Source organism: Pelophylax lessonae (assembly GCF_965119305.1).
Source record: "Pelophylax lessonae genome assembly, chromosome: 4".
NCBI classification, from domain to species: domain Eukaryota; kingdom Metazoa; phylum Chordata; class Amphibia; order Anura; family Ranidae; genus Pelophylax; species Pelophylax lessonae.
This window is the reverse complement of record NC_138771.1, coordinates 512,315,275-512,329,416: the sequence shown is the minus strand read 5'-3', so window position 1 is coordinate 512,329,416 and position 14,142 is coordinate 512,315,275. Positions and strand designations below refer to the sequence as shown.

General features: G+C 41.9%; 1 protein-coding gene across 1 annotated transcript in view; it reads right to left on the bottom strand.

Annotated features, from left to right (window-relative positions):
• The window catches only part of AGBL3 (AGBL carboxypeptidase 3), a 199,941-nt gene that overhangs the window by 14,187 nt on the left and 171,612 nt on the right, over positions 1-14,142 (bottom strand). The window contains exon 14 of the mRNA XM_082252932.1: positions 2,026-2,142. Coding sequence (XP_082109058.1) covers positions 2,026-2,142 — 117 coding nt within the window. The remainder of the gene's footprint in view (positions 1-2,025; positions 2,143-14,142) is intronic.

Below are 14,142 nucleotides of genomic sequence, written 5' to 3'. Positions count from 1 at the left end.
ACCAGGAAATTCTAGAGCACTTAAAGGAGTTGTAAAGTCAGAAGGTTTTTTTATCTTAATGCAATCTATGCATTAAGATAAAAAGCCTTCTGTGTACAGCAGCCTCCCCCGCACCCCCTAAAACTTACCTGAGCCCCATCTCTGTCCAGCAATGTCCAAGAGTCTTTTGGCTGTCCAGGACTCTCCCTCCTAATTGGCTGAGACACAGCAGTGGCGCCATTGGCCCCCACGGCTGTCAAAGTCAGTTAGCCAATCAGGAAAGAGAGGGGGCGGGGCCGAATGGCAGCTCAGTGTCTGAATGAACACATGGAGGTGCAGCTCGGCTCAGGTGCCCCTATAGCAAGCTGCTTGCTGTGGGGGCTCTCGACAGGAGGCAGCGGCCAGGAGCAGCAATGAGGGACCCGAGGATCCAGTGCAAAACCACTTCACAGGGCAGGTAAGTATAACATGTTTGCAACTTTAAAAAAACAAGACTTTACAGTCACTTTAAAGCTTCCCTCTGCTGACCAGCTTTATGGAGATACTGATTTCAGGACTAGCCGCGATGTGATTCTGCTGCAATTCTACTGTGATTTTACACAGTTGCCATTTCTGTTCTGATTAATTTTGTGACATAAGAAATAGGTGTATCTCGCACTGAAATTACATTGCATATTAACACCTATACGTTTTCAATGCTGTTTCTGTTAGGCCTATGGAGCTCCAAGACGCACAGCATCATATCAAAAATGCACAGGACTCTTTTGGAAATCACATCGCGTTTTGAGCGCATAGGTATGAACGACCTCCATAGAAAGTCATGCTATCTCCCTTGACATGTGAACCTTTGTATTCTGGAACACATCAGAACCGCATCTGATTTGCAACAGTGTGAACCAGGACTAAGAGGGGAATTCCTCTTTCTTTGGGAGATTTCCTCTAAGTTTCTGGGACAGGACAAAAGGAGAAATTTCCCAAGAAAGAAGAAAAAACTGGTAGGGGTTTATTCCTTCCCTACTTTTTCCAAAACGAAACAAAAAAATTGGCTAGAAGTATATTTTAAGCATGTGATTTATCATGACTTGCCTATCACGAGGCAAAGTGCGATGAGTAAATAAAAAAATCAACACTTGTCATGAGTCGCCATCTAGTGTCCAAATTCAAGACTTTTTATTTCAGGAACCAGGAACTAGGCAATAAGATGATCCCAAGCATAAAAAAAAAGTCTCAGACTGTGATGACAGGTTCTCGATAATCTGAATATCATTTGCAGTTGATTATTAAAGTGTATTTAAACCCTAAAAATTCAAGTTTTCTTATTTGCTTCTTTTTGTTCTGGTAAATAAATACATTGTTTTGTTATATCTGTTTGAAAAGTATAGAGAAAATACATATTGATCCCTCCAGAAATCCAGTGAGTAAGTTCCTTTAGTGAGCTGACAATCCTCCAGTAGTATAGTTTGAAAAAATAACTCATAATCTTTGTTGCATACTTTTCATTGCACCTTAGAAACTGATGGTGATTTCCAGTTGAACATTTATCTTGCTGATGGACGCTGATTTGATGTATTGCACATGGACTAAGATATATTTTTTATGTTACTTAAATTTCACACAGTTGCATTTTTTTTTTTTTTTTTTTAGTGCTGTATTTATATATTTATTGAATGCTCCAGTGTAATCCTAAAATCCTAATATTGACCCTGCCCAGATCACCTCTGTGGATTAGAGAACACCTCCCCCATGTCTCATGGAGATCAGATGAGGGGGGTGTTCTGTAGTCCCAACACACTTCCTTTCCTAGGGTAACAATGCTCCTCCTCCATAGATATAGCCCAGTGAATAAAGCTCAACCTATGATAGGAAGTGTGCTACAGGAGGGCACATTAGATGAAAAAAACAAAAAACGAAAACAAATGCAGCCACCCCATCTAAGGACTGATAAGCTGCATTTTATTACATTTTTTGTTCTTGGGTTTAGATACATTTTAACACTGTAATTAGTGACCCACAGGAACGCATAAACCATATGACATTGACACATACCTTCTTTGCATTCAGATCTTGCAGCAGCGGCTCACTTTGCTTTTTAGACAAGGTAGCTTTATTTTGTTTAGATCCTTTTCGAGTTTTCTTTGGCTTCTCTATAGAACTTTGTTTCATCTGGCAAAACAAAAATATATAAGCGATCAGCATATATATACACTGTGTCCCCCTGCCAGGCACATAAACAGTTCAATTAAAGCTGAACTTCAGACACAAGAACTCTTATTTCGGCTAGGTTCACACATGTCAGGCTGCGGTTTTCAGTCCAGTGCAGTTTCGTTCACCGGTTCAGGTGCAAATTTTTACTTGAACTCGCAGCTGAACCAGACCCAAAATCGCACAGGACAAAAACAGAAAACTGCCACCCCGGGGATGTGTGAACCAGCTCTATTAAAAAGCCGGTCCCGTTTACACGTTATGTGTATCGGATGCGGTTAAAAAAAACACATCCGATTTGCATATATGCGAACCGAGCCTTAAGTATATTCCTCTATAGCCAAAATGGATCTAAATGCCCTTTGTGTGCACCATATCCTTGGTAGACAAGTTATTACTATGTAAAAGTAGCAGTGCCCTCATCAATGTGCTGTACATAACGTGTGCAGACAGTGGAGCTGTGGGAGGCCAGCAGGTTCACCCACTCAAGGCTGCCTGCAGAGAACTACAGGAGGGGGCGGATACAAGACCAGTCATTCTGCAAAAAGAAAGAGAGAGGCAGTGACCGGTCTTTATTACAGGCATAGGCGTGTGCCAGGTGTGCCTCGGCACACCCTAATCACCCCATGTACATTAACATTATCACTTTTTGTGCTGGCAGGAAGATGGGAAAAAATCTCACTCTTACTGGCTCTGCCATAAGAGAAGCCTTGCCTTTCAATGTGCTGGCAGGGAGATAAATGTGCTGGGGTCATATATATATGTAGACACACACAAACATGTGTGTTTGAGCTTTGGGGTGCACACCCTAATTTAATAGGCTGTGCACACTTATGATTACAGGAAGCGTCTACAGGAGTTTTTTTATGCTGAACTACTGCACAGATCTAAATGCACAAAGGAAAGCAGGATTTAGGTAAGAATACATAAACCGATTGTATTTAGAAACATTTTTTTAGTCCGGAGTTCAGCTTTAAATCACTGCCACAATGTCCTGTTTCTTTCCCATCTATCTTCCAGCATATGTTTTAAATGTATTTTGAATTTCCCATCATTTTTTGCCCCATTGAGACAAATGGTGAGATTAAATCCACCTAGTCCAGACAAAGATGGCAACAGGAATCCAACAGAGGTCCTAGCCCTTCCCTACTCTATACTAAACTAGAAGTCTTTAACTTGCAAGCTTCAGATAAATCTAAAGACTGCTATCATAGTGTAAAAAAACATCTGAGCCCTGGTTCACACTGATGCAGTGCGAAAAACGCAGTGATTCCTGCACCACGTAGCAATCGTGTTCATGTGATTTGCTGCGGGTGTCAATTAAATGTTAATGACAACCCAAATGCAGGTCACAAAACACAGCACATTTGCCTGAACCGGATCGTGTTTAAAACCAGTGCGAACCAAAAAAGCAGCCCGCACCTTTTTCATATGGATATTGAGCCATTCAAAAATAAACAATTGCACAAAGAATCGCATGTGATTTGAAAAGGAATGCAATGTGATTCCTGTGTGAATTAAATGCAGTGTGAAGCAGGGCTGAATGTTTGCAGCAGAATAGTCAAAGAATGTATTCTGATCAGTTTGGCCCCTTTCACACTTGTGCGGCTTGTCCTGTGACTTGGGACTGCAAAGTCACATGACAAGTCGTACCCCATGATTTTCAATGAGTACCGTTTATATCTGTGTGACTTCAAGTCTCAGCAACTTCAAAGTAGTCCCTGCACTACTCTGGTCTGACTTTGATGTGACTTGAGGTCCATAGACCTCAAGATTACACAGGCATTGCTTCAAGTCCAGTCAAAGTCACGTCAAAAAATAGCGGCAAAGTCATGCAACTTTCAGGTCGCACAAGTGTGAAAGGAGCCTTAAACCCTTGTTTTTTTTTATAAAAATAATATACATGCTTATACTTAAAGTGATTGTAAACTCTCACTTTTTTTTTTATTTTTTAAAATAACAAACATGTTATACTTACCTCCTCTGTGCAGTTTATTTTGGGCATCCCAGATCCTCCTCTTCCCGGTTCCTCATTGCTGTTCCTGGCTCCTCCCTCCTATTCAGTGCCCCCATAGCAAGCAGCTTGCTATGGGGACATCTTAACTGAACTGCAGCTCCATGTGTCCAGTCAGGCATGGAGCTGCCTTTCGGCCCCACCCCCTCTCTCTCCTGACTGGCTAACTTACTTTGATTGAATGCCGCGGGAGCCAATGGCACTGCGGCTGTGTCTCAGCGAAATCAGTTTCATTTAAAGAAGTCAGCAATGGCAGCATCTAAATTTGTCTCTTTTAATAAAGGCTTTCAACTCTATTTTGCAGTCTATAACATACCACCTAAGTGACTACTAGGTGATATTTTTTATGAATTCTCAAATCAAAGACAACACTGCAAAGAAAAGGAGTAATCCCACCTGGGCCACCAACCTTCATTGTCTTAAGGAGCCATGCATTTAGCACATCTTCAGGTGTGTTGGATGTATGGTTACCCACGGGGGTCTGTGGTTCCATCCTCCGGCCCCTACCTCACTACTGTGTCTTGTAGTAACATAGGAAGAAACCACAGTATGCAGAGAGGGACAAGGTATCTGACACTCCCAAAGGTGTCCAATGCTGGAGATTTTTCAGCCAGTGTAGATCATGGAAACAACGGAGATCAAGTATTAACCCTTTTTCCTTTGGGGTGCTTTTGATTTGGGTATTTAAAAAAAGTAACAGTTATTTTTATGCCTATATTGTCTTGTTTTAAAATCTTCCATCAGTAGCACAAAGGATTCCATATATCGCACTGCAGAGAGTGTGTTGGAAAGAGCTTTATACATACTGAACAAAAGCTTTACATGCTACAATGTACTTGAGCTGCAATCCAGTGGTTCTAAGTATAGAGGCTTAAAGGAATGATTTTCATAACGCCACCTATTATCTATTCAATGGCGAATGATTTCCTTGCTCTTCGAAGCATAAGTAGCAATATGTAAATAGCCTGGGTTTCATAATGTAATCTTTGCACTAAACTTTTTCGAAATTGCTTTGCAACAGCATCAAGAAAAGGAGTTTCATTGTATATTTGAGTTGTTTGAAAAGGCATTATTAAGCTGCAAGAATAATGCAATCTATAACAAATGAATTTAAACATGACTAACGTGTATTTTTTACCCACCTGCCATGTATTATCCTCCTTACCTGGCTAGCAAGCATTAAAATAAAAAAATAAAATCAGATTCCATACTTGGCTGCCTTAAACAATTCTTAAAAGAAGGTAAAAAATTCTTACAGTACTTTACATAATACAGCAAAAACAGCCGTTGTTATTACATAGAGGAGGTGTAAATAAATATGGAGATCAATAAACAAAGCCTCTGGAAGTCAAATCAATTTCTCTGCTTTCTAAAAGAGATTTGACATCCCCCAGTTATTCTGATTTAACAGCTCCTCGCTGAAGAAGAATTTGGACAATCCAAGAAACAGGAATGACAGCACTCAGGCCATTCATCTGGTCAAGTGGAGATTATTCATTCATGTCTGAGCATTATGCGATTTGTAATATTCATAACATTATATTGTGTGACCAGCAGGTGGGGCTCTTGCAACGGATTATTTGCTATTGGGTGCTTTCATGTATCTGCTTTCATGTATCTGATCTATAGGTATACTGTTCAAAAGTACACCTGTCATTGCATAACAGTGGCCCTTGAAGGCCTGTTTTATGATAGTTGACTAGCTTCAATATTTAAGTCACTGTCACAGACCTGGAGCAAGCATGCAGCAAACAAAAAGCTCTTTTGGCCATACTTCTCATGTGGGTCACAGAAGCGCACTTACTTGTGCTCTCCTGGTATCTAGAATCAGCTGACAAAGGGCTAAAGCTTTGTTAATTAGGAGCAGCTTCTGCTCTATGTTCTAAACCCAGAAGAGTTGTGCAAGCTTCTTCTTGCACAACTCTTTGTTAAAGTGGTAGCAAACTCATTCTTACCACTTGTGCCTACATGTAACCCTACACTAAGGTTTACCTGCAGGTACTGTGAATATCTCCTTAACCTTCACTGTTTAGGAGATATTCACAGTACATGCAGCCGTAAATGCATGGAAGCCGTGCCGTAAATGGTGGCTTCCACGCGCATGCGCAAGAGTCCCCCAGCCACTAATGTAGCTGGAGCCTGTGAACCAGGAATGAAGACTGGGTGAAGATGGAAGCCCTGTCAGAATTGACAGCTTGATGCTGGAGGGCTTCGTTTTAAGGTACCTGTCCTAAAATGTGCTAGTATGTGATACATACTAGCACATTATGACATTGGCTTGCAGGGGACGTTTTTTTTTTTTTTTTTTAATTACGGTTTATTACCGCTTTAATTCCCTCCAAGGTGCGTAAATCACAAGATAGGCTGTGCAGAATTACACATCTTTAGGCATGTAAACATGTACTCATTTTAGCAGTGTGTTTGGCTGCTTGCCTAGAGATTCCCTTTAAACATATAATGAAAAACTTCACAACACAACAGCACAAGAGGCAAGTAATAATGCGTAAGAAAAAAAAATCAGCATGCTTTTTACTAGAGTGTTTACAGTATAAACATTTCATAGCATTAAATTAAAACAAAGACAGAACACGCAATGTAACAAATAATAAGAAACAAAGATGACAAAGAATAACAAGTAATAATGTAATACATAGTTGTAGTTAGCTCGTCAAAATTCCTTACAACACACATATATATATATATATATATATATATATATATATATATATATACATACACTATATATATATATATTAGGGCTGCAGAATATAATCGAAAGATCGATGCATCGCGATTCGACCCTTCGCGATTCTGCATCGATGCGGGAACCCTGAATAATCGATTTCTGACCCCTCCCCCCTCCCTCCCTCCACAGAAGTGTCATTGCTGGATTAATATGCAGCGGTGGCCTGGCTGCATTCGGCGCTGTTGCCCTCTCATTGGATGGTGTGTAGCCTCAGGAGGCGGGCGCTGCAGCACACAACGGGCCGCCCCCACCACGCTCTCCTCCTTCCTCGGGATTTGTAGCTCTCACCTCCCCCATGGACGGGTGTAGTCCTGCTCAAAGCCAACACAGACATGGCTGCAGCTATCATCACATCCCTCGGAAGAAACAGTCTGCTTCAGTAAATGAGCTGCGAGGGGAGGAGGAGGAGGGGTGCACTGCTAGGAGTGCTCGGAAGATGAGAGACCAGCCTGTCATGCTAAAAGTAAGTGAGGAGTGAGTGCAGCATAGAAGTGGCCCATCCCCCACCTCTGCTGTACCTCCAGTCCGTGTACTACTGTGCCTATCACATTGGGGCTTTTTTCTGTCTAGTTCTTCCTAAGATTTCACTATAAACTTTCCCACCTGGAAACATCCACTTATCTACAAGTAGTATACTTGTAGATAGAATGTCTTCCTTTTTTTTTTTTTCTTTCATTGATGTTGTTGACCTGCATTCTAGCTAAGTTGTTACCAAAAGACTCAGCAATGATTTGTTAAAGTGATACTAAAGGGTATTATTATTTTTTTTCTATAAAATAAAAAAGCTATCATACTTACCTGCTGGCCGTCTCTTGTACCATGTCTGCAGTCTCTGCCCCTCTCCTGTAGTGTATCTGTAGTCTGTGACCCTCTCCTGTAGTGCGTCTGCAGTCTCTGACCCTCTCCTGTAGTGCGTCTGCAGTCTCTGACCCTCTCCTGTAGTGTATCTGCAGTCTCTGACCCTCTCCTGTAGTGTATCTGCAGTCTCTTACCCTCTCCTGTAGTGTGTCTGCAGTCTGTGACCCTCTCCTGTAGTGTATCTGCAGTCTCTGACCCTCTCCTATAGTGTATCTGCAGTCTCTGACCCTCTCCTGTAGTGTGTCTGTAGTCTGTGACCCTCTCCTGTAGTGTGTCTGCAGTCTCTGACCCTCTCCTGTAGTGTATCTGTAGTCTCTGACCCTCTCCTGTAGTGCGTCTGAAGTCTCTGACCCTCTCCTGTAGTGTATCTGCAGTCTCTGACCCTCTCCTGTAGTGTGTCTGCAGTCTGTGACCCTCTCCTGTAGTGTGTCTGCAGTCTCTGACCCTCTCCTGTAGTGTATCTGCAGTCTCTGACCCTCTCCTGTAGTGTGTCTGCAGTCTCTGACCCTCTCCTGTAGTGTGTCTGCAGTCTGTGACCCTCTCCTGTAGTGTATCTGCAGTCTCTGACCCTCTCCTATAGTGTATCTGCAGTCTCTGACCCTCTCCTGTAGTGTGTCTGTAGTCTGTGACCCTCTCCTGTAGTGTGTCTGCAGTCTCTGACCCTCTCCTGTAGTGTATCTGTAGTCTCTGACCCTCTCCTGTAGTGCGTCTGAAGTCTCTGACCCTCTCCTGTAGTGTATCTGCAGTCTCTGACCCTCTCCTGTAGTGTGTCTGCAGTCTGTGACCCTCTCCTGTAGTGTGTCTGCAGTCTCTGACCCTCTCCTGTAGTGTATCTGCAGTCTCTGACCCTCTCCTGTAGTGTGTCTGCAGTCTGTGACCCTCTCCTGTAGTGTGTCTGCAGTCTGTGACCCTCTCCTGTAGTGTATCTGCAGTCTCTGACCCTCTCCTGTAGTGTATCTGCAGTCTCTGACCCTCTCCTGTAGTATGTCTGCAGTCTGTGACCCTCTCCTGTAGTGTGTCTGCAGTCTGTGACCCTCTCCTGTAGTGTGTTTGCAGTCTGTGACCCTCTCCTGTAGTGTGTCTGCAGTCTCTAACCCTCTCCTGTAGTGTGACATCTCTGACCCTCTCCTGTAGTGTGACAAGAGTGTCCTTTAAAAGCAAATGAAAATAAAAATGATTCTTTAATGCTTGATTGTTTTTTTGTTTTTTTATTTTTTTATAACGTTTTGAAAACCGTTGGGCAGTGGGCTGGGCATGGGCAGTGGGCTGGACATGGGCAGTAATCGTGATGCATCGTGATGCATCGCGGAATCGAATCGTATCGAATTGTGACCCTAATAATCGTAATCGCATCGAATCGTGAGGTAAGTAAAGATGCGCAGCCCAAATATATATAGATAGATAGATAGATAGATAGATAGATAGATAGATAGATAGATAGATAGATAGATAGATAGATAGATAGATAGATAGATAGATCTATATATATATATATATATATATATATCTCACAGTGATTCCAGAGTTGGAATACTTTTACTTTAAAGTAAATCCAAAGCCAAAACTTGTTATTTTTTGAAAGAGCAAGGGTTAATTTACTGGAACCGGCACCCCCATTGGAAGATTTTCCCTCTATTCCTGCAACATTTTGGATTTCCCATCACTTTCTAGCTCAGTGACAATAGTCACAAGAAATCAGAATAATCCTGCAGAGCAGCAAAAAAATCCTTATATCATGTGTCTCACCCTTGACAGGGGCTTTAACCCTTCTATATTATATTTATAATATATATATAATATTTGGATATTATCCAAACAAATGGCTTAGAAACACTATACTGCGTGTATACTATATACCGGCAAAATAAGACTGTTTTGGTGGCGAAATACCTAATCAATTTTACGTGGGTGGTCATAAAGTTATGGCTGATCTGTGTATACCATTCTATATATATATATATATATATATATATATATATATATATACTATACTATGGTGAAGCTCTAGTGTACAGGGTGCTTGGAGGATTTGAAGAGCTTTGGGTTGGATAAGGCCTCTATTTCCAGGTCCACAGCTTACATAGTAGGCTAGACCTTATCTTTAGTCTCAGCTGTCCCAAGGCCTTTATACAGTGCCTAGAGAAAGTATTCATACCTCTTCAAATTTTCCACATTTTGTCATGTTGCAACCAAAAACGTAATTGTAATTTATTAGGATTTTATGTGGAAGACCAACACAAAGTGGCACATAACTGTGAAGTGAAAGGAAAATGATAAAAAGTTTAACATTTTTTTTTACAAATAAATATCTGAAAAGTGTGGCGTGCATTTGTATTCAGCCCCCTTTACTCTGATACCCCTAACTAAAATCTAGTGGAACCAATTGCATTCAGACGTCACCTAATTAATAAATAGAGTCCACCTGTGTGTAATTCAATCTCAGTATAAATACAGCTGTTCTGTGAAGCCCTCAAAGGTTTGTTAGTAAACCTTAGTGAACAAACAGCATCATGAATGTTAGGGAACCCACCAGACAGGTCAGGGATAAAGTTGTGGAGAAGTTTAAAGCAGGGTTAGGTTGTAAAAAAATATACCATTTACGTTTACATTTTTTTGGTTGTAATACGACAAAATGAGAAAAGTTTCAAGGCACTGTATATGTGAGCTTACTGATGCTCAGAGCTTTCTCTCTCTCCTGTGGGAGCCTGCTGCTGGGTAAAAAGGTTGACTGCTGGTAGAAAACTAAAAAGGTAAATGTGCTGCTTGTTTGGGGATCCTGCTGGGGGACAACTTGTTAGTTAGGAACGGACACGAGTTTAGTGGCTTGGACAAGGAGATGTTTTATGTTGTGGAATTGCTGTACAAAACCCTCCTGCACTGTAATAGTATTTTTTTTTGCTGCCTTGATGAATAAAATTGCAGGACAAACCTGTTTGGATTGTCCAGAATGTCCCTTTCTAGTGCAAAGTTCACAGTTGCCAATACTAGTTGACCCCCCAACCCTGTCCCCTACAATCTATCTGTGATGGACAGCCTGGCACCCCTCTTGGGTGCTTCTGCCAACCAGTGCCTCCTGCCCTCCAAACCCTTCCAGCAGACTGAGAGCTAATACCAGCCTTTTACCCCAAGCATTGTTCATAGATAAGATGTTGAGGTAAAAGCAAAGGAATTACTTTTTATTAAAACTCAGACAATACTTTATACCCCCCCAGGAGGAAATTCCCCTCTTGGGGATATTAGCATGGCAATGCAAACTCACACTAGTAGAAAATCTGCCGGAAATTCCCGTCCGAGGTAAAATCGTATGATTTTCGGCTAGTGTGTACACAACTTTCAGCAGCCGATGCCGACATTTTCAACGAAAAAAAAAACGGAGGGACAAACACCAAAATTTTTATCGTCCGTCCCCAGCACGACCAATTTTCATTTAATGTGTATGCGGTACGTCCGCGAAAAATCGGATATGAAAGACCGCGCATGATCTGAAGTTGCTGACGACCCGGAAGTCTAGGTACAAACGTCCAAAAAAAAAAAAAAAAAAAAAAAAACGGTTGAGAAATTTCGTGAACATTATGCACTAAACTCAACTAAAAACGGTTATGACTGCTGAGCACGAGAGAGAAAAATCGGAGGATATTTCGTCCGATATTCGTCAAGTGTGTACGAGCCTTAACAGTGTTCTTAATTAAACAGTAAGCTAATCAACTAGTCACCTAGACACCCTAGATCAGTGGTCCTCAACCCTGGTCCTCAGGGCCCACTAACAGGCCAGGTTTGCAAGATAACTGAAATACATCACAGGTGATATCATTTGCTGCTCAGTGATTGCAGTACTCTAGTCTGCATCTCCCCAAGGTAATACTTAAAATCTGGCCTGTTAGTGGGCCCCGAGGACCGGAGTTGAGGACCACTGCCCTAGATAACTCAGGTCAGTGCTCACCAAGACAGTTTGGCACCAATTCCCCAGAAAGAAGACCCAGGACTATCAAAATCTCATTAACCAGCTTTCACTTGTGTAATCTGTCCACTCAGAAGGGAAGCTTTATTGTCTTTATTCAGAGAATTAATCCAAGCCTCGCTCTCAGCGTTCATCATGCTGTAGTTCATCATTAGAGAATGATCTGCTCTCTCCTTGGGATCAGAGGCTGAACTGAGCCCTTTACCATGCTCTGGGCAGGAGAAGCAGACACAATCCCCAGTCTCCTCCTTGGGCAATAACTAGTGGGTAGGTGGCTAATCCCTAGTCCCCTTCAAAAGTCTTTGTCCCAGTTGGGTCTGTCACACTATCTATCCTGGTTAGCAGTCCGGCCTTTCAGCACTGGCGTAGTAATCCCAGTAAGCACACTATTTGCATGGAGTTTGCTTTTGGCATTTTTTTGCCATGGCCCCGGACGCACCTCAATAAAAGCCTATGGGTTCATTCACAGGTAGGCTTTTAGAGGTGTTCGGGAGCAGCAGAGTTTAGAGGCAGTCAAAGCTCCTTCTGAATGAAGAATAATCATGTTCAGGAGAGGAGCTTTTGAGCTTAAAAACCACTGAACGCAGCTAAACACACCTGAGATTAATTTTGGTACTTCCTGCCAAATTTTGAAGATACTTTACTCAAACAAGTAGAACCTGAACATATGATCTCTTTAACACTTCTTCTAACCTGCTGGTGATGTTCAGTGTAAAAAGTTTGCTAGTTCGGGACCTAGTTACATGACATTTTGAACCGAGACTTCTGTATTCCAGGCACTCAGTTACAAGCAGAAGATGCACAGCAGTTCAAATCTATTATTTGAAACTAGACCTCAGAGGTTGCAATGTGAACCATCCCCAAAGAGACAGAGGTTAGAAGCAGACTCTCTGTTTCCTTAGGCAAGGCACATTTGGATTAATTATATGTCTTACTTTTCTGTCTCATTAAGTATTCCACAGCAAGTGTTCTACAACCACAATCCTTGGAGGAATTGTATTAGAGAAAGTTATGAATTTTGCACAAGATGCTCAGAATGGCTGTTTATAGACCTAGTGAGCTGCATAATGATTCATGTCTCTGCACTTCCAAGAGGCTTGTAAGCTTTGTTGAACAAAACCTTTTTAACCTTCCTTCTCTTTTTTATTTGGTCTTTGTAATAGCTGAAGTGGACATGTCAGAGAAACTAACGTTTTATATCTGCTATGGTGGTCAGCTGCTTTCATTGGAAAGAGAGAGAAAGACAAATCACTGCTCAAAGGCTATCAGCTGAACAAAGGATCCAGGCGGGCTATAGTAATCCTAGATGCTGGGTGCTCGCCAAAGGTCCGTAACCCGAATGTCCATGCAAATGTAGAAAAGAAGCGGCACTTCCAGCAGTAGGAAAAACTTGATTTTATTGCCGGAGGCGCGCTCCTGCTCGCTCATGGACCGTTGTCCGTTACAGCGGGAGAAAGGCAGGCGGCTAATGTAAACCAAGCCGTCTGTCATTCTCCCCTGTGTAAGAATTGAGATCATACGGTTCTGCTATGTAGGACCGTTGATCTCTGTTCTTACACCTCCAGCCACATCCAATCACAGTTAGAAGAACGACCCTAGGGACACACTTAACCCCTCCCTCTCAAAAAAAGTTAACCCCTTCACTGACACTTTTACAGTAATAGTGCATATGTATAGCACTGATTACTGTAGTAATGTCACTGGTAACCCCAAAAGTGTCAAAAATGTCAGTCAAGGGTCCGATCTGTCCGCCGCAATGTCGCAGTCCCGCAAAAAAAAAAATCGCAGATCGCCGCCATTACTCGTTAACAAAAAAAACAACAAAAATGACAAGTAGTAAACGTAGTAAACGCAATACCTTTTGCGCAAACCAATCAAAATGCGCTTTTTTTTTTACCAAACAAATTAGTCTAAAATGTTAAAAAATTTTGATTTTTACATTTTTTTGGGGGGATTTCATATACAAAAATGTGAAAAATATTGTTATTTTTGCAAAATTGACGCTCTTTTTTTGTTTATAGCACATGATCAAAAAATCGCACAGGTGATCAAATACCACCAAAGGAAAGCTCTGTTTGTGGGGAAAAAAGGACGTCAAATTCGTTTAGGTACAGCGTCGCACAACCGCGCAATTGTCCGTTAAAGTCACGTAGTGCAGAATCGCAAAATAGGCCCTGGTCAGGAAGGGGGTAAAATCTTCCGGGGCTTAAGTGGTTAAGCACATGGTGTGAAACGCGTCTGCTGATCCAGTTTGTCCTGTGTGTACTATGTTGGATGTTGGACCTTTGATCCTACGATAAAATCAAGTTTTTCCTACTGCTGGAAGTGCCGCTTCTTTTCTACATTTGCACAGCTGCTTTCATTGCCACAATCTCGAGGTGGAAG